This window comes from Trachurus trachurus (assembly GCF_905171665.1).
Source record: "Trachurus trachurus genome assembly, chromosome: 8".
In the NCBI taxonomy this organism is placed as follows: Eukaryota; Metazoa; Chordata; class Actinopteri; order Carangiformes; family Carangidae; genus Trachurus; species Trachurus trachurus.
The window spans coordinates 25,977,247-25,999,068 of NC_139905.1; the positions used below are offsets into that span (position 1 = coordinate 25,977,247).

A 21,822-nucleotide genomic window follows, 5' to 3' on the forward strand; every position below is an offset into this window, starting at 1 on the left:
TTTATATTATTGAAAGTGTTTTTATATTGTATTTTTATAATATGCTTGTTTGCACTGAAGGGGGGGAGGGCTTGAAATTTCGTTATACAGTGGTATAATGACAATAAAGGCATTCTGTAAGGCATTCTGTCTGTTGCTCCGGTGTTAATCAGGCACTGGCTCCGAGTCCGAACCAGAACCAGCACTGGAACCAGCTCGGTGGAAAAGCAGTAGCAAGCTAGTATGAAATGTTTATGTGTTGCCTGGCAACAGCCTTGTCTCCCTTCCAGTTGTGGAACTATTTGTGTTGGCAGAGCCAAAGAAATGATTAAATAAACAAACAAATCATAATCTCTTGTAGTCAGAAGTGGCAAAAGTACTCATATTCTGTACTTAAGTAGAAGTACAGATACATGTAAAAAAAAAAAAAAAAATACTCTGGTAAAAGTAGAAGTACTGATTCAACTCCTTTACTCAAGTAAAAGTAAGAAAGTACAGGCTCTGAAATGTACTTTCAAAGTAAAAGTAAAAAGTAAAAATGAATTTTTTGCCGTTAATGAAACCTACATCATTTGATAATTTTGTTAAACAAAAAAAGTTCAGACTGAATAATCAAGATTGAACTGACCAGAGACAGTGTTTCCCAACGTTTGGGGCGCCACAGACTCTCACTAAATAATAATAATAATAATAATTTTTAAACAGCGTTTCATCACCTTTCATCTCTGCCAGTCAGTCCACCTGCCGTCTCTCTTGCGTGCGGTCGCACCGCACGTACACACACAGACACGCGCGCACGTACACACAGACACGGGCACATGGACAGGTTGCGCTGCGCTTTGCCGCTCGTAAACGGTAAATGCGCTATATTGCGCTGATTGTACAGTGTTCAATACCCCCCCCCCCCCCCCCCCCCCCCCCCCCCCCCCCCCCGTAGGATAGTCTGACCACCATTGCTTCCTTCCTCCATGCAAGATGCCTCCATGTCGCTGCTACAGTACAACTTCTCTACCGCCCCCCCTACCTCCTTCCCTCTTCTTCTCCCTCTTTCCCTCTCTAGTTCGTCAATTCTTTTACCGGTGCTTTTACGTTGTGTCAAAAAAAAGAAATAACGAGCCTGTTTTTACAATGTAAGGAGTAGAAAGTACATATTTTTGCGTATAAATGTAGGGAGTAAAAGGAAAAAGTCGTCAGAAAAATAAATATTCAAGTAAAGTACAGATACCTGAAAAATCTACTTAAGTACAGTAACGAAGTATTTGTACTTCGTTACTTGCCACCTCTGCTTGTAGTTTTTTACTGTTCTAAAATGCGCTTGTAGCACTGTTATAAAAGCAATATCACACTCGAGGTCGTGCTCTTGTACTGTATATCAGCACGGTGTGATTATCTATTGCTTAAATATACAAATGTATCTAATTTCAAAAGAATTCTAAACTGTATGAACTGCTCCCATAGTTTTTTTGTTTGTTTTGCTTTTTTCAGTGAACCTCCCAAAGCCCAGCATCTCCATGAATCCTGTTGGTGTGGTTACCTGGGGTCAGGATGTTGGCATCACCTGTTCCATCTCAACCCAGCATTTAGGTGGCACATTCACTCTACAGCAGACATCAGGATCATTCAGAAAGACTCAAACATCAAGCTCCAACTCTGCCACCTTCAACATCCGTCAAGTGAACTTTGAAAGAGAAGGATCGTACCAGTGTCGGTATCAGACAAGTGTTTCCAGTCGTGACTTCAGCTCTCCTTTGAGTGACTCTGTCAGACTCTCAGTCACTGGTAAAGAATAAAAAATCAGTTTACAATCCCTGTTTTTTCACTTTTATAGAAACAATCATTATAAATGAGTCAACTTGTTTTAAGATGCAGATGTATATCGTTTCAGAGGCATTATAAACATCTGCATTTTTTTTTTTCAGTGAAGCTCCCAAAGCCCAGCATCTCCATGAATCCTGTTGGTGTGGTTACCTGGGGTCAGGATGTTGACATCACCTGTTCCATCTCAACCCCACATTTAGGTGGAACATTCACTCTGCAGCAGATATCAGGATCATTCAGAAAGACTCAAACATCAAGCTCCAACTCTACCACCTTCAACATCCGTCAAGTGAACTTTGATAGAGAAGGATCATACCAGTGTCGGTATCAGACAAGGGTTTCAAGTCGAGACTTCAGCTCTCCTCTAAGTGACTCCATCAGACTTTCAGTCACTGGTAAAGAAAGCTTACATACCTTCTCCGATTCCGGTTCCAAGTCACTAGATTTAAATATACAAACATATCTAATTTCAAACACATTCTAAACTATATGAACTGCTCTCATAGGTGTTTTGTTTAGTTTAGTTTTTTTCTGTTTGCTTGTTTTTCAGTGAAGCTCCCAAAGCCCAGCATCTCCATGAATCCTGTTGGTGTGGTTACCTGGGGTCAGGATGTTGCCATCAGTTGTTCGATCTCAACCCAGCATTTAGGTGGAACATTCACTCTGCAGCAGACATTAGGATCATTCAGAAAGACCCAAACATCAAGCTCCAACTCTTCCACCTTCAACATCCGTCAAGTGAACTTTGACAGAGAAGGATCGTACCAGTGTCAGTATCAGACAAGTGTTTCAAGTCGAGACTTCAGCTCTCCTCAAAGTGACTCCATCAGACTTTCAGTCACTGGTAAAGAAAGCTTACATACATTCTCCGATTACGGTTCCAAGTCACTAGATTTAAATATACAAACATATCTCATTTCAAAAGCATTCTAAACTGTATGAACTGCTCCCATAGTTTTTTTGTTTGTTTTATTTTTTTTTCAGTGAAGCTCCCAAAGCCCAGCATCTCTATGAATCCTGTTGGTGTGGTTACCTGGGGTCAGGATGTTGACATCACCTGTTCCATCTCAACCCCACATTTAGGTGGAACATTCACTCTGCAGCAGACATCAGGATCATTCAGAAAGACTCAAACATCAAGCTCCAACTCTGCCACCTTCAACATCCGTCAAGTGAACTTTAATAATGAGGGATCGTACCAGTGTCAGTATCAGACAAGGGTTTCCAGTCGTGACTTCAGCTCTCCTCAAAGTGACTCTGTCAGACTTTCAGTTACTGGTAAAGAAAGCTTACATACATTCTCCGATTTCGGTTCCAAGTTCCTAGTTTGAAATATATCAATGTATCTCATTTCAAAAGAATTCTAAACTGTATGAACTGCTCCTGTAGTCTTTTTGTTTCTTTTGTTTTGTTTCTTTCTAGTGAACCTCCCAAAGCCCAGCATCTCTATGAATCCTGTTGGTGTGGTTACCTGGGGTCAGGATGTTGGCATCACCTGTTCCATCTCAACCCAGCATTTAGGTGGAACATTCACTCTGCAGCAGACATCAGGATCATTCAGAAAGACTCAAACATCAAGCTCCAACTCTGCCACCTTCAACATCCGTCAAGTGAACTTTAATAATGAGGGATCGTACCAGTGTCGGTATCAGACAAGGGTTTCCAGTCGTGACTTCAGCTCTCCTCTAAGTGACTCTCACAGACTTTCAGTCACTGGTAAAGAAAATATTTTCTGATTCCTGTTACAAAATTAAGATATACAGATGTACGTCATTTCAAATGCATTATAAACTGTTTAAACCATTATAAACTTCTGCAATTTTTTTTTCAGTCAAACTCCCAAAGCCCAGCATCTCTATGAATCCTGTTGGTGTGGTTACCTGGGGTCATGATGTTGGCATCACCTGTTCCATCTCAACCCAGCATTTAGGTGGAACATTCACTCTGCAGCAGACATCAAGATCATTCAGAAAGACTCAAACATCAAGCTCCAAATCTGCCACCTTCAGCATCCATCAAGTGAACTTTGACAGAGAAGGATTGTACCAGTGTCAGTATCAGACAAGGGTTTCAAGTCGAGACTTTACTTCTCCTCTCACTGACTCTGTCAGACTCTTCATTAGTGGTAAGACAATTAAGTCAACATTCTGCATATGATTTTTTATTTACATTTTTTAATTATGAACAATACAAGACAGCACACACAGAATGAATACCTTTGGTTGATCTTGTAATTTTGGTTAGTGTTCTCTTGTAACTTTGATTCTTTCTTTACTTGTTTTGTATTTTTACCTCCACTGCTTTTCAGAGTACCACAGCTTCAAATTTGCGATGGGCATTGTCCTTATTTGATCATTGGGAGAAAAAAATTATCAAATTGATTCATGTATTTTTTCTCCATTAAATATTTTATATTTAAAAAAAAAAATTTAAACAAGTGTGACGGAGCGCCGTCACGGTCCGTGCCCAGCGCATAGCGCACGCCACACTCGCTTTTTCTTCCCTCTGTTCATCTCACTTCGGTGAATAATCATGTTAACGACCCCTTTTGCCTCCCAGCTCTGTAATGAGACCATGGGTGCACACTTGGTCCCTGTTGTAACCATTATGCATACACTTACCTGCATCGTAACTCACCGGGGTGGGTGTGTCCTCAGTCAAACCGGGACAAAGGATTTCCCGGTGTTATATATGTTCACTTTGTGGCAGGGTTTATGGTCATGTGACCGGCAGTGATTGTGCCGCTATTGTTTTGTTTCATTTTTCATGTTTATATAAGGCACATGGGGTTGACATTGCATCTGGTAAATCATGAAAATATATATGGTAAAATAATGAGTAACCCTGAATAGTGAAATGGTTTATCTGATATGAGTATGTGTGTAGATAATTGTTTTCATAAGAATATCCGACTCATTAGTCTACTTGCCAGCCCATAGGGCCCCATTGTGAACCCGGAAATGTTGAGTACCCCAAAGTTTTATGTTAGAAATATGTAGTATGGGTCCCCAGTATTCAGAAACTGCCGGATGCTAACTTATATATATTGGGCAATTAGCGTAACTGACATAATTAGCATAAATTAGCATAATTGCCTATATGGGCAATATTTCAACAAAATTGACTTGGCTGATCTGGGCAATATTGGAGTGGTTTTAGGGGTTGTAGTGACGGAAGTGACCAGATGAAATCCATCAAAATCGGCCCACTGGCGGTTAAAATCTGGTCACTTCCGGTTTAGACAGCCATTTTGAATTTTGAAAATGTCAGAAATGGATTCAGCATCATCAATAACCCCTAAAACCACTCCAATATTGCCCAGATCAGCCAAGTCAATTTTGTTGAAATATTGCCCATATAGGCAATTATGCTAATTTATGCTAATTATGTCAGTTACATATATGGATGTCACAAAAAGGTAATTACAAAACGAGACACAGACAAAGCTTGACACAACAGGGAATAAGGAAGACAAAAGAGTTTTTCAAAATAAACAGGAAAACTCAAACTAAACAGGAGAAATACGGAGGACATGACAGAACATGTCAACATGGAGCCCAGTGACAGTCCAGCAGCTGACAATACCTTCCTTCACCTTGTTCTTTTATCTTTACCAAATGCTCTTAACCAGGAGCCAGTTTTCTCTTCTGGAAATTTGAATCACCCACTCCTACATTTTGTGTGTACTATTCATCCTCAGGAAAATTAACATTATCGTTTTCCCTAACCAGTGCCCCTGCAGCAGCCCAACATCTCCCTGACATCTCCTGATGGAGGGCTGGTCTGGAGTCCTGAAGCTGCACAGGTCACAAAGGGTTACAGCTTCATCATCACCTGCTCTATTTCCTCACACTATCCTGGTGGTGTTTTCTCTCTCATCTTCTCTGGTTCCAACGCCACTGTCACCAAGCCTGCAGTCAACCACTCAGCCTCCTTCGAGTTCCCTGCAGCTGAGTATAAACACCAGGCCAACTACAGCTGCGTGTATGAAGTCACACTGTCCTCAAGGAGATTCACATCTACAGAGACAACACCAATAAATGTTGTTATTCAGTGTAAGTAGTCATAAATTAAACAAACTCTTCATGTATATTTTTCTCTATTTGCATTTTTACCCTACATCTCAGCTGAACACCAGCCGCTTCATACTTGGCTGCAAACCTCCCCAGTAAATGCTGAACGTCCTGGCCTGAAGGAGCCAACAGGAGCTCTTCCAGCGGACCCCACTCCCCACAGGTTGAGTTGTGTGCTCTTCACCCGAGTGTCCAAAACATACGGCCTAAGGTCAGATGACACAACCACAAAGTTGATCATTGATCTCCGGCCTAGGGTGTTCTGGTGCCACGTGCCTGATGAACATGCTTATGCTCGAACACAGTGGCGACTGGTCATTAGGGGCAGGTGGGGCTGTGCCCCACCAGTCATCACGAGAGGAAAAGAGTGCCAACACATTTTGTTATTTCTAATCTTCAATGGTTACTATCTTCTATAATTTGTTATCTACGAATACAGCATTTTTCTAAATAATATATAATTTGTGTTACGATTTTAATTGAGGTTTATTTGTCCCTCCCTCGCTGCTTCGGACCGCAGTTCTCCTGATTAGTGTCTGTGGTAGCTATGGTTACGGAGTCGCGTCGGTGCAGAGCGATCTGCGTCGGTAGGGCAGAGCTGGAGCTGCCCCTCTCTCTCAGTGCAAAGTACTGTGTACAGGAGAAAACACGACTGCGCATACTCACAGCGTTCATACATTAATTTAGACGGCAGAAATTTGATGGACAGTGGGGCAGTCAGCCCGGAGCCCCACCACAGCGTCATCTCACATGGCAGAGCTGATTGGCTCTCCGTCTGTGGCGTGTCTGGACCAATACATCCATGGTCTGGACAGTCGGCAAGAAGCGGGAAAAACAAAACTCTCAGAGGAAACTAGCTGATCCAGCTGATCTAGCCAAAACTAACTACCGTAACTTGTAAAAATGATCGACATCACCAGGTGGAACAGCTGATCATCACCTGATCGATACAAAGCTGATTGACAGCTCGATCTTTACAGAGTTTGTCCAGTCATCTGAGTTTGACTGTGCTGTTAAATACGGCCTGAAGTCCGACCACCGGTACCGCGGCTACCGCCACACGGATCCTCACACCGGTGAAACGTCTCTGTCTCCTCCGTTCACGTTCATCCGTGAGAACACCTGCCGAGGCGGTGCCGTCCACCGGACTGACCGGAGCTCAGACCGACTGGTGAGCGCGGTGCGCGCCGAGGAAATGTTGTGATTGTCTTGAATGGGAGTGAATTGCTCCGGCGGTCCGTCCAGGTCCGGTTCGACAGGTCCAGCAGTCCAGTATTGGTGAGTGACAGTGTATTCATCATCATGCTGCCTTTATGGCACTGGTCTGTGCATTTACTATGTTTATTTATTTTATTCAAACGGAACAATATGTGTTTAAAGCAGCGGGATAATTCACGTTTGTAATTAATTGTAATAGAAATCCGCTATTTCGGTGACGAGTGTCATAAGGTTGTTGTTGTTGTCGTCATAAGGTTGTTGTCATAGAATGGATAACAGTCGTGTATGTGTCTCCGTTGTGGCCTTCAGTATTGAGCTCTTTGCTGCTCCCTCCTTGTTCTCTCATGTGCTCTGAGTTTGGTTTTGTCAACTTATGACGTGGAATCTTAGTTCATATTCTTCATTTAGGCTTGTGTGATTGCTACAGTGCATGGATCCCTGATGAACATATCAGTAACAACAGAAAGCACTGTGTTTTATCTGGTGTGCAGCCTTTCTATGAAATGATGGTGCCCCACCACTTTTTTACATGTAAAAACGCTACTGCTCCAACATAGTGTTTGTTATGTACAAACTGTGACTAGCACCGAAGTCCAACAACAAAACACCACTCAGGTTCAGATCGGGGAGGCTGTTCGTCCCAGTCACACCCCTCCAAGTAACACTGCCGCTCCCCACGTGGGCGTTGAAGTCTCCCAGCTGAATGATGGAGTCCCCAGTTGGTGAGAGACCTATCCCTGACCCGAAGGCACAGGGAGGCGACCCTCTTGTTCACCAGGGAGAACTCCGGCACATGGCAGCAGAACTGGGAAGCTATAAGCAAGCCCACACCAGCTTGCTGCCTCTCACTGCAGGCAACTCCAGAGTAGAAAGGAGTCCAGCCTCTCTCAAGGAGTTGGTTTCAAAGACCAGACTGTGTGATGAGGCAAGCCCAGCTATCTCTAGCTGGTACCACTCAACCTCCTGCACTTCTTCAGGCTTAACTGTTAACGTTGACGGTAACGTTATGTGACAGCGTTGAAACGTCCAACCCCAAGTGACAACGTAAACGAAGATGGCGGCGCTGTGAATATGGCTAATTGACTAGCTCCACCGCCATGCCAGAGCGGAGCCGCAGCCGTTCTGCATCCTTTGGAATTTGCCCGTTACTCTTCCTCCTTCATTTTTTAGTCTCCTCAGACAAAACTTTTAATTTATATGGTTTTCTTGCTGCTTCTGCCATGATAGCTGTAATCCCACATAGGCGTTTGCATTGACTTCCGTCTTTTTAATGAATGGGGAAAGGAGGAAGTGACGTATGCCGTAAAGCATTCAGCACATTTGTAGTTCTTTGTGTGGAGGAGTTCCTACCATCCACCTCGAAGATGCTTTGTGCCAATGAAGGTGATACAGACCCCCTCAGGCCATGACAGAGTTGTCGTTCAACCTGTTGTAAATCGATGTACCATCAGAAAAGTTCTGAAAATATTATATGAAGGTTGAAAAGTTACTTAGTGTTGGTTGACAATTGATTTCAAGGATGAACCTTGTGGAGCAGCACATTTTTTTTATGTCAAGCAATGAGGCAGAGACACCTCCATGACAATAAATGTATAAGAATCTTATTAGGCAGGATTTCATTTTCAGTCTACACCTAAATCATATGCATACACATCCTAAATGCCGATATATCACACCATTCTAATCCATGTCAGAGACAATACTTACAGAAAAAGCTTATGGCTCTGTCCATTCAATAGACATAATTAAAGATACTCAGATATGCTCTGAACAACAAACAGTAACTGTGTTTTTTTTTGTAGGGCGTTTATCACTGCTGGTCTCATCAGTAGCTACTGGGAGCCTTGTGCTGCTGATGGTCTCAGTGGTGATCTGTCTGATCCATAGAAGAAGACAACAGTCTGACCCTGGAACCACCTCCTTAAATGAATGTCTGTATTCACTTTAATACATGCTGTAACTACAGGTAATTCTATTTAGACAATTGATTTTCATAATGATACATTCTGTTTCTGTACTTGTGTTGCAGTGTCTGTCAGGAATGTTTATGTTGGCTATGAGGAAGAGGAGGAGGAAGAACAGCACTACATGAACTTTGAACCAGTGGAGTGCAGAAGGAGGCAGACGAAGCAAACAGGCGAGATGGCAGTAAAGGACAATGATGGCCAACATGAAGACACTGACTTTGAGAACACTGAAGGTCTTGGTTTTAGAGAAAGCCAGGAGATCTGTGACAACACTGAAGGTCTTGGTTTTAAAGAAAGCCAGGAGATCTGTGAGAACACTGAAGGTCTTGGTTTTAAAGAAAGCCAGGAGATTTGTGACAACACTGAAGGTCTTGGTTTTAAAGAAAGCCAGGAGATCTGTGACAACACTGAAGGTCTTGGTATTAGAGAAAGCCAGGAGATCTATGACAACCCTGAAGGTCTTGGTTTTAGAGAAAGCCAGGAGATCTATGACAACCCTGAAGGTCTTGGTTTTAGAGAAAGCCAGGAGATCTATGACAACCCTGAAGGTCTTGGTTTTAGAGAAAGCCAGGAGATCTATGACAACAGAGAGGAAGACGTGTATGCAGAGTGTTTTGCTGATGACAATGTCCAGGTACACCAGCCCTTTGCTGAAGATGATCTGGATATATATGGAGGACAAGAAGATATTTATGAAAACTTTCAACTTTCTCCCGCTGAACGTTTTAATTGACCCACTGGCAATATCATATGCATGTTCTTCTATAACGGTTAACAAACCACAAAACACACAACAACAAAAAGTTTAGAGTTTGTCAATACAGAAGAACACCATGCCAAATTTGAATAAATATGCCATGGACTCTGTTGGAGCTTCCAGCTTCTCCTAGCCCCCACCTTCCTGTCAAAGTTTCAGACACACATTCTGTGACTCCCACTTAGGAACCGTCTGTCACCTGCCAGTTGCACCTGATCTGATAATCACTCTTGAGTGTTTTTATAACGGTTTTGAGCAATATCATTTTTGGGATACTGCTTTTACGTGCACAAAGAAACCTGTTTATGCATTCATATCCCTGTTTACATGATACATAAATACCAATATCGCGGTTTCTGATTACTGCATCTTATTTGCAGAGGTGCATGTGTTTTTTTTGTTGTTGTTGTTTTTTAAATTAATTTTCACAGTCTGCTGCCTCGTTAGTCCCTCTTTGGCTTGAAAATGAACTTAAGAAGAGCGGTTGACTAGGAATTGCTGTGAAGAAGGCTTCACGCCGCCCAAGAAAGTCTCCTAAAGTTGAATCAGGAAGGGCAGTAAAGAAGCCACTTCTCTCCTGGAAAAGATCAGGGACAGACCAAAAAGATCCAGGGATTGATCATTTTTTCAGAGTCTTCGGTGCATCTGGAAAAAAAGATTGTCCAGAGAAGAAAAGGTGAGCGCTGGCGCCGGTATTTTTGTTTTGCTGATATGTCACTTGCTTGCACCTGTGTAGATACAGCTATCAGAAACCAGGATAAGAGTTTTCCAGGTAGCAAAACTGTGTTTTGCAGAACTAAGATATGTGTCCTGGTTTCCGAAATTGGGATATAGTGTTTGCATGCACAAACATAAAAACGAGATGCTCAAAAAAATACTCAAGTCTATTGAAAAGCACATATAGTATATTGCCAGATTGTGGTGCCAGTTTGACAGTGACTGTCAATAACATATAAAAAATATTAACAAACATAAAAAAATAAGGTTTCAGACACATAAAATAGGAATCATTTACCATTCTATGTAGCAGCTTAAGTATTTTAAATCAATTTAAAGACCTCTCCTCGCTGGCTTTCAGATAAAGGTGAGACAGGCTCCTTGACTTTATTTTTGTTATTTGTATGCTTTTATTTTTATTTGACCTTATTTTAGTGATGATGTTTTTATTGTCTTAATTATTATCACGATTTATGTTGGTTAGGGTGTATGTATCTTACTGTCGCTTATATTGCAACATTTTGATCAACTGGGGTTGTTTTAAATGTTGTATAAATAACATTGGAGCTGAGGTGAGTTGAAACATTATTAACTGTCTGAATGCCTTATGACCAATCACTCTACAGAGATATACCCCTTTCCCACTGGCCAAAAAAACCCATTTAAACCCGCTAACAATCGGCTTTTGGTGGCAGTGGGAAAGGCGCACTGACCCGCGTCAAACGACTCGGCAAATTAAAATCGGCTTTAATCGGCTCGGCTCTGATCGGCTTGCAGTGGGAACGCCAGACCCGGGTCAACCCGCTAATTTACGTGATGACGCTGAGTGTTACGTGCCACCACGTCATCGCGCCGGTCGTGTCTCATATCATGCACCAAAACAAAGCTCTGCTCTCATTCGAGACTGGGATCAAAAGATCCAACAACACGGACCAAAAACTATTGAAAAAGAAAAAAGTAGTTTAACTGACGTGTTGTGCCGCAGACGTCTGTCATACGGCCACGGCAGACTCACTGTCCTCCGCGGTCCTGGTGCTCCGCAGGTCAGCTGGACGCCTCGGCGGACAGACCTCACACTCCGTGGCGGGCGGCTGTGGCATGACACTGAGTTTCTTGCACCGTGGATGAAAGCGGGGCGACTGGTTTAAGCTCTGTCTGATCCCCCAGTGGGGGGTCAGACTCGGCTCATTTTGGTCAATGGGAAAGGGGCCAAATGCCAATTGTTAGCAGGTCGACGCAGGTTTTTTAAACGCGGGTCGCTAATTTTAGTGGGAAAACGGCTATAGTGACATGTTACTTTCAAATTCAAATTATATGATTTTAATAGGATTATTTGGAAAAAGTGAACAATCTTTGATGTGAACGCAGCAGCATCATTTTTATATGCATCCCTTCACTTTTGAACTATTTTGAACTATTTCAATGACTATTGTTAATACTTTTTTATAACTGAACTGTCTTCTTTCCACCATAAAGACTGACTGAACAGAAGTGTGCTTGGGCACAGTCGCACACTCCCATGCTCGCTTGAGCATGCATACAGTACATACATACTGTACACTCACACACACGCACACACATAACCTGATGCTCTCACTCACAATTTCATTTGTGTTCTATATTTTACTTTTGTGGCAGTTCTTACTGCTTACTGAGGTGAGATTCCTTTATAAACCTCTCTGTTTTTCTTTTATTTCACCATCACAATCTGCTTGCTGAATTTTGTTTACTTGTAATATTATTGTGTAACTTAATAAAAATAAAAAAGAATTGCTCATTGGGCATTTCCTCAAAGCTTGGACCCATTCTTCGTTACACTGGACATAACATGCCACCACATTTTCAAAGCTTTTATTTTTCTATATTTTGCTACAAAGGAGCAATGGTAACCCTTTAATTTCCAGGCTGTTAATTACGTCATAATGTCAAGAAATTACCAAGAAATAATAATTAATTGCGTAGTCATGTCAAGAAATAGCCTAGAAATAACGGTCAATTTCATAGTAATGTTGAGAAATATAGCCAGGAAATAACTTGTAATTGTGTAGAAATAGCCCAGTAATAATGGTCAATTGTGTAGTAATGTTGAGAAATATAGCCCAGAAATAACAATTAATTGCATGGTAATGTCAAGAAATATAGCAAAGAAATGACAGTCTAGTAAAATAGATTAGTTGTAGTAGTAGAATTGCAGTGAATTACTGCTAAGTATTGGGTAATTACAGAGTAAATACCCTGTCGTTTCCATTATATAGTCAAGTACTTTCAGTGTGATTAACCTGATGTAATTGTAATTTCCACAGTCCTTACTTTCCACCATCTTACCTTATGGTTAGCTGCAATATCTGTTTCCCAAAACCAAATGGTACACTTTATGATTTAAGATGATTTAACCCGTTATAAAAACACATGAGTCTATCACAACAACGGATTTTCCGGGACAGATCACATCGGTTGGATTATCATGCTGATTATCCATAGGAGAGGTAGGCTGCCGGTTCTCATGGCCCAGACTTCTGCCAATAGTTTTTTTTTTTTTTTTTTTTGAGGGTGTGGGGGGGTGCTGAGCGGACCCGTCTAGAGAGACACGCGTCTATATGGGACAGGCTTTTATTTAATTCAGAACAAACCTTATGCTCAGCAAAGATGGAAAATATGTAGTCTAATATAATAAAATGGTTCTGTTGTTTGGCCACTGTTAAAAGAATCAGAATAGAAGGAAAGAATCGGATCCAGAGCAGCATTCATTTACAAGTTTAATCAGCACTGATTAAACATTTAATAACTCGGGTCGGGCCACGACCACGGGCTTTTTTTTTTTTTCTTTTTCCTCACAGGAGTGTGCGCTCCGGTGTGCTCACCTCGCTTCTCTCTGACGTGTCGGTGCTCATGGTTTTGATTGGTCAGCTGCCTTGAATCCGCCCTTTATACGTGCGCGTTCACAGATTCACAGCAGGACAAGCCGGGGTTGAGTTACCGAGTTGATAACCAGCGTCGTGGTACCGCTGATCCGGAGTGACAATGTTGTGGATAGGTTCAGCTGGATAGGCTGACAGTAACCCCGGGGAGGCTGAGCTAGCTTCGTGGTATAGGCCTCTGGATCGTGGTGGTCTAGTCACGGAGGTGTCTCCAGTCACGTTTAGTCACGCTAAACGTTAGCCCATATAACGTCTGTATGTAACTTATAAATGATTGTGTGTGTGTGTTTGTTTTGGGGGGGGAGGGGGGCAGCCATAGATATGGGGGACAGCAATGAAGAACATGCATTGCTGATTGCTGTACGTCAGCAGCAGGGGTTGGACACGGAAGTGATTCGTGTGCCGATTCTGAAGTGGCCTACCGCTTAAGTTTTCTTGTTTTCATTGTCATACTCCGGCATTGTTAAGTTAATCGGCTTTATTGTTCACTTTTATGGCGCTGCAGAGTTTGGCAGCCTGTCTGTCACTCTGCTGCTGTCATTGAGCTGACAGTCGCTTGTCGCTTTGTTGTGGTACGTGGTCAAGCCTCTGTATTTTTTTGGAAACGACAGGCTATTTACTCTGTAATTACCCAATACTTCTACTACTACAACTTGTCTGTTTTACTAGACTGTCATTTCTTTGCTATATTTCTTGACATTACCATGCAATTACTGTAATTGTTATTTCTGAACATTACTACACAATCATTACTGGGCTATTTCTACACAATTAAAAGTTATTTCCTGGCTATATTTCTCAACATTGCTATGAAACTGACCGTTATTTCTAGGCTATTTCTTGACATTATGACGTAATTAACGGCCTGGAAATTAAAGGGTTACCGGATTTATTGAATGTATTGTAATGATTAATGTATTGTAAGCAGTATTTCTTTGAAATAGTTCCCTTTTGCCATATAGCACTTAAAAAGATTGCTAGATACCTGAGCTGTGTAAGAGGTGTAAGTACTATCTGAACGACTATTGAATGTATTTTTCTATCATTGTATTGTTTTAATCATTGATGTTAGTTTATTTTGCTATTTTTTTGCCATGCTTTAAAGGTACCTTAAAGTCCTAAGATTGAACACTATGTAAATGTTATTGTTTTTTAAAGGGGACCTATTATGCTTTTCCAGCTTTTCAGACTTTTATATATGTTTAAAATGTTGGATAATGGTTCTAGAGGCCGTGGAAGTGTCATATCCTGAGGTTAAAGCAGAAGTGAGTGATATATTTGTGTTAATATAAGTCTTAAATAGTTATATCTTCCGACAGCAATCACTTACATAGAGTGTTTGGACTGAAACACGGGTCTCTCAGTCCCTCTGCTCTGCTCTGAGCCGAAGAGAAAACATTTATCGTATCCTACAGTTTTTATCCAATGAGGAGAGAGAACGGCATGCAGGGCTGTGTGTGCAGCCAAGGAACGCCGTGAATGTGGTGACGTAGCGACGAGGACTGTTATGGTGCGTTCAAGGAAACTCGTATTTTTCCGACCGCGAAGTGGTACCAGTTCGATCTGGTACGAGTTCACCGGTCGGAAGTTACGAGTGGCCGTTATAGTGACTTTCACCGGTAAAACAGGTCGGAAAAACACGAGTGGGTTGCCTGGAACGCTACAAAGTCGTAAGTTGTGACTTGAAGCTGTAATTTACGATTTCAAAAGCCTGCCTGGAACGCAGCATTAGCAAAAACGACCGGATCACTCACTTCTGCTTTAATGCATTTGGGGGTAAACCCTGCTAGATAATTGGGATTTCTCTGCACACCTGTTAACACTCCGTTGCGCTGAGTTTTTTTTTACATGAGCTCGCGTCTACGTCGATGCGTGCCGGACTCCCCTACATGGTCATGCCGAGGTCTCTGCTCCAGCCGGCCCCGCCTCCTCCCATGCTGCTCTGCTCTGTTGTGCCTGGTGTCACAGCGGAGAGCGGAGCGGACTACTTCCTGCTTTTTCCCTGCATGTTTTAGCGCTGTCGCGCCACTTTACTGAGTTTTATTTAGGAGTTTACGCCGACGTTTCATGTAAGTGAAGCTGTACCTGTGTGAGGAGCGACGTACCGCCGGGGCGACGTTGTTCGCCGGACCGACGTAACGCTGGACCGCCGCAGCACCGGAGCTCCGGAGCTCCAGCGGCGCCTCACACAGGCAGAGCCCGTCTGCAGGCCTCCTTGGCCGGGCAGGCGTCCGTGCTCATCGCGGTAGAGAAAACCCTCGCTAATAAACATACCCGCAGGTTTTTTAGACGTTTACCGCTGTGTGGTTAGTCTATTTAGCAGAATGTTGGTCTCATTGATGAAATCTTGTGGCAGTTGAATTAGTTTGAATGAAAAGTGAAGCTGTGAGGAGGAGGAGAGGAGAGGAGCAGTGCTGCTGTAGTCTATGTGCACAAATCACCACATTTACATCAATAAATAACTGTTTTACAATGAACTGACCAGTCTGCATATATTTTTAATTTATTTTATATATTTATTTTTGCATTTTTATATTACATGTTACATGGTTACAGTAGCCTACACCATCTTTGGTTAGGGTGAGACTAGGTCATGGGCACATTTCATTACACAATGTAGACTGGTCAGATGCAGACTGGAGATCTGGCAATTTGCCTACTGCAGATTTAGCTTTTGTTTGCATGCTACATTTTGGCCAAATCAGTATAGGTACTAGTAGTAGACATCGTCATGGTAACTGTAAATGACCTTTAATATGAGCATAGTATTCTTATAAATGTGTTTTTATGTTTACTTATTGACATTCTTTAAGGCCAGGCTTTTATTTTTATATATTAAGCAGACGGATATTCAGTGCTTTTATTTTGAAAGCGTCTCGCCGAGACCTCGTACACATCCTGTGCTTCGGAGTTTACCGGCAGAAGGAAAAGTGTGTCTGCAAGGCTAAAAGAGTGTCTTCAATGCTAAAAGCAAGCAAAGTGTGCCTAACCCACATGAAACGCCCTAGCACCTGGCTAATAAGGGGCACAAGGTTTGTTTTGTTACCATTTCATGCTATATTTATGTCCGGCTCGAGTTTGGTTGCCGTTGATATTTTCGTGCATAAAGCGTATTGTGGTTAGCGGTAGCTACTATTAGCATCGGCGAGTTGCCGTGTCGGTCTGTTTTGAAGTGAGATGAAGCTATAAGCTAACTCGTAGGTTGTTTTATTAATGCAACATGATGTATTTTGTCTGGTTTATATAAGGTCTACTAAGGTTAAAAACTGTTTAGTGGGTTAAAAACGAACGGTTAAAAATGCTTATGTCATGTTAAATACTGTTTTATATTGCACTCTATGGGAGGTTGTCTTTCAGTTAAAATGTGAATTTTCCCTCATGACTGTAACATCAATCGTAGCAGTTAAAATATATATTTAAATTCATGGAGTAAAACCTGTGAGTCTACAATAAGTTTATTAGATAAAAAGAGAGTCAACTTACATGATTGTTTGTGATAAAGGCAGTTAAAGGTAATTTCAAGTAAGAGTAAAGGTAACTGTATTTTGTTTTCTTCTTTTCATAGCTCTTACGGTGTGTTTGCATTGAATACGGTCCAAGGAATAAACCATTGTGAACCATCAGTTTGAGAGTCCGACCATCATTTAGCCGGGGATGCTACAGTAACACAATGCTGAGGGAGTGGTTCATTTGCATTTAAAGGGAGGGGCCACTGAAACAGACCGTTTTGCAGAGCCCTGTTTTTGAGAATGCTGTGATGTTTGATCTTTGGGGTATTTTGACCAAAGCACGTCACAGACATGTCTTTAAGACACCCAGGAACTATTTTAGTTTGTGCAAAAAGGAGCATAATAGGTCCCCTTTAAGCTATTGTTTTACTGTAGGCTATGTGATGGACCGTGCCTACTCCAAGCCATTTTTTAAAAACATGAAATTTAAACATAAATGAATTTAGTTTATGTTATTTATTTGATTTAGCAGTTATTTAATTTGTTATTGGTTGGATTCTGTTTCAAATATGAGCTTTTGATATTACAGGAAGGCTACTGCATTTTCTTTTGTTTTAAAAAGGTAAGAAAGATAAAATGAATACCTGGATTTATAGCGTTTTGCTAAAAATATATTAATCTTTGGTTTTTAAAATCAACAATATTGTTGTGAGATTTGAAAATTATTGTTCAACATGTTCAGACTGAGCAAATACACTGTTTTAACAGAATAAAATTCATCTTTGTAAAATGTGTGGGTCTGGGTAAATAATGTCATTTTTCTAGAAATTATGAAAATGGATTTATAGCGTTTTGGAAAAGAGCTCTTCATATGCTCAGGGCAGCCCCTGCCCACACGCAGAACATGCACAGTGCGTAGGGCCCTGTGATCCAATAGGGGCCCCGTTTTGCACAAAGGATGCGCATATGCACAGCCGTGGGGTGCGCTAGATCAGCTGTCAGCACGAGGCAGGAGAAGAGAGAGAAGAGTGTAGTGGGAACTTTCTAAAACTGAGTACTCGCAAACAAGACGAGCGTCTTGCCAGTTTATTCACTTGCAAGTGGGCGTTCCCGAACAGCAACAGTTAAGTCACCAGTTGGAAAGATGCGCACTGTCTGACAAAGAACTTGCTTATATACACATCACATCACTTCAACACCTCTCAGTACATACGTCACTTCCTGACAGCTGCCCCCCTAGATGGTCTGGCACCATGCTGAGTGTAACAAAAACAGCCATGGGGGGTCGTAAAGTGTTGAAACACTAGACATGCATTTCAAGGTTTTACCTTACATAGGATGTACAGGGAAGACGCTAAAACAGAGTACAGACCATATAAGGAAAATCTCAGAGAGTGTATTTTCCCAATACAAGAGACCTTTTTTTGTAATCTGACACCGCACGCGCCGTCACTGCAATGATTGACAGCAAAATCGATCTGACCAATCACAAAACAAGAGGAAACTCGTGCTTCTCTCGAAGGTGGGTGTTGAAGTTAGTGCTGGGCCGTTAACACTGTTAATGTCCGTTAACGCTGTTAATGGTGTTAACGGGCAGCACTAGTAAAAATGTAAAACTTTGTGGCATAAGCAAGCACTAACCCTCCATGCTCAGCACAGCTGCTGCTGCTACTCAAGAGGTAGGAGGAGAGATGCTAGCCTCCAGTCCATTTAGCTAGAGTAGATGAAAGTAATTTTCTCCCTTACCATTTATTAAATGTCTTGTTAACACCTTTGTCTGCATGCATTCACCTGTGTTGAAAGGCAGTGGTACTAAATGTGTCAGTTGTTGGTTGTATTTTCGGCTAAAGTTTATAATCTATTTTATCACCACAAGGATTTGGCTAATGTTATTTTAATGGATGTAAAATGTTGCCATCTGTTGGTGAATTTAATCTACGACAGGCAGCTTTGGAGGAGATATTAGAGATAAATAGTGATAGAAACTAGAAAATTTCCTCTCGGGAAATTTTGAATGGGCCACGGGAGCTACTGCGGGTTGTGCCATCTCTGTCAACATGGGAATCAAACCCACGATCTTAAGGTCAAGACAGAGCTGATCAGACAGACACATGATCATCTTTCTATAAGCACTGATATGGAGGAGCTGTAATCACATTAGGTTAACTGTGTGTGTGTGTGTGTGTGTGTGTGTGTGTGTGTGTGTGTGTGTGTGTGTGTGTGTGTGTGTGTGTGTGTGTGACTGACTTGACACATAGTTAGTTAGTAGCTGCATCCTGTGTCAGTCTGATTTAGCTGTGTCTGTGTTTATAAACATTTAAACGAGCGGCAAGGGGATTGTTTATGAAGTTAACGAGCTCTGGCCTGGTTACCACAGCAACTCCAGGTGGTTACCACGGCGATAGGGCCCCCCGCAGGCTGAGACAGACAGAAACGTGGAGAAAAAGAGCCATTTTCTGCCTCTGCACCGGTCTCACATTTAGGCTTAGCATGACAAAACGGTAACTCCTATCAGAACAAAACACAGATCAACGTTGCTCTAAGGACTTACTGAAATTTTTGGTACGATTTGGTGTTTCTACAGTAAATATTTTGGCGACGCTGGCAGTTTTAAAACATCAGGCCGTTCTGCTTCTCTCAGAAAATATTTGTATTGGAGTCAATGAGGAGCAGAGACAGACGTGGCCGCACTTAGAGGCTCCGAGTTTAAATTCTGTAAGTCTCTCTGATATTTTGAGCAGATGATGAGTGACAGGACAAGTTTGTCTTACAAATTCTGAAAAAATTATGTGTGTAGAGTGTAAATTGTGGCCGGGCCGAGTTTGGAAAGAGAAAAAATCTGGAGTTTTTCTGGCATCTCTCCCACTCTAACCGATGATGTCACGCACTCTGACACGAACATTCCGTCCAATACACACCCATTATAATCTCATAATTTCTCCAAAAATGATCATGGTCATTGAACAGGGATTGATCAAAAACTATATGACCTATCAAAACGTGGAGTAATACACCAATACACAAGACTTGTGTCTACTGTTTAAAGTTTAAATGGAGTCTCTAGGTGAAAGTATGCCTGAGCAGTAGACGTTTGTTAAACTCCAATGATTGGTCTTTTTCGCTCTTTTTTTTACGCCCGTCCCATTGACTTCAATGCAAATTTTTGCGCAGTTATTCGCGACTTACGTCGCGAATAATTCGTACACTGTTGAGAAAAGTAATAGCACACCGATCCCGATCAGGACGCACGTTTTGATATGTAATATGTCCTGCAACTCTTCGAGTTGCAGGACTAGTAGCGAACCGAAAGTTGGCCGGAAGTGGAAAAATAACTAGAAAAAGATAGCATTTCCTGCAGAAAATGCGTGTGAATGCTGAAAGCAGCTGAACGCTGTTGCTGAAGCAATGCTGAATGAGCTGAAGAAATTGTTGAATCAATGCTTAATTAGTTGACGAAACTGCTAAAGCAATGTTGAAAAGACTAATGCTAGAGTAGAGTAGAGTAGAGTAGAGTAGAGTAGAGTATAGAGTAGAGGAATACTTTATTCATCCCTAGGAGGGAAAAAGCTGAAACATGTAACTTGTAGTGTGAGATGAATGCCTTTTTAAAGGTAAAAAGCAGTAGAAATGCTAAAGGGAGAAGAAAACATTGAAATTCTGCATGTTTAAATGTAATGGTTAAATAGTTGAAATCTGCAGCTAACCTGACAGGAAGGACAACTGATGAACCAGCACTAACATAGCCGAAGCAATGGCTGAGAATATATTTAAAAGTAGAAGATGTGAGACTTTGTATGAAATGGCTGGAAATTACTTGAATTGTCAAAGAAGAGTTTGAAAAATTCCTGAATTAGGAAAAAAGTTAATGCCTACTGAAATACATTGTAAACTGACAGCAGAAGAACATTGTTGAAGAATATAGATGGAGCATTAGCTGAGGAGTAGAACATGTAAACAGCGGGTTTAATGGTGTGAAATGGTTGAGAAGAGCCTCAGTAGTTTAGGATACGCGTAAAACAATGTGTTCAACATGACCAAAATGGGGAAATGTGTATTTTCAGTTTAAATAGCTAAAGAACAAAATTAACAGCAACGAGTCCATTAACTACAACAGGAAGATAGAGAGGTACACACAAAACAGTTTGTGTGTGTGTGTGTGTGTGTGTGTGTGTGTGTGTGTGTGTGTGTGTGTGTGTGTGTGTGTGTGTGTGTGTGTGTGTGTGTGTGTAAGATATAAGTATATACAAAAAGTTCTGACCTGACAACTGTATGAAATGTGTGTGTGTTGGACGTGTGTGTCTGTTTTTGTATGGTTAGTGTGTGTCCATTTGTGTGTGTGTGCATGTGTGTCTGTTTGTGTGTAATTGTGTAAATTGTGTGTGTGCATGGTGAGTGTGTGTCGATTTGTGTGTGTGTGTGTGTGTGTGTGTGTGTTGGATATGTGTGTATGGTCAGTGTGTGTCGATTTGTGTGTGTGTGTGTGTGTGTTGGATGTGGGTGTATGGTGTGTGTGTGTGTGTGTGTGTGTGTGTGTGTGTGTGTGTGTGTGTGTAGTAGTTAGTGTGTGTCCATTTGTGTGTGTGTGTTGGATGTGTATGCATGGTGAGTGTGTGTCCATTTGTGTGTGTGTGTGTGTTGGATGTGTGTGTATGGTGAGTGTGTGTCCATTTGTGTGTGTGTGTGTGTCCATTTGTGTGTGTGTATGTGTGTGTGTGTGTGTGTGTGTGTGTGTTGGATGTGTGTGTGTGGTGAGTGTGTGTCCATTTGTGTGTGTGTGTGTGTCCATTTGTGTGTGTGTGTTGGATGTGTGTGTGTGTGTGTGTGTGTGTGTGTGTGTGTGTGTGTGTGTGTGTGTGTGTGTGTGTGTGTGTGTGTGTGTGTGTGTGTGTGTGTGGGGTAGTTAGTGTGTGTCCATTTGTGTGTGTG

General features: G+C 41.8%; 1 protein-coding gene across 1 annotated transcript in view; it reads left to right on the forward strand.

Moving 5' to 3' along the window:
- Nucleotides 1–7,794: 7,794 nt before the first annotated feature.
- LOC310990388 (uncharacterized protein) overlaps nt 7,795–21,822 on the forward strand; it is a gene marked incomplete at both ends in the record, with an annotated part of 56,226 nt that continues 42,198 nt past the window's right edge. Inside the window, 2 exons of the mRNA XM_083977734.1 lie at nt 7,795–8,086; nt 9,118–9,689. Of these exons, the coding sequence (XP_083833860.1) occupies nt 7,795–8,086; nt 9,118–9,689 (864 nt within the window). The remainder of the gene's footprint in view (nt 8,087–9,117; nt 9,690–21,822) is intronic.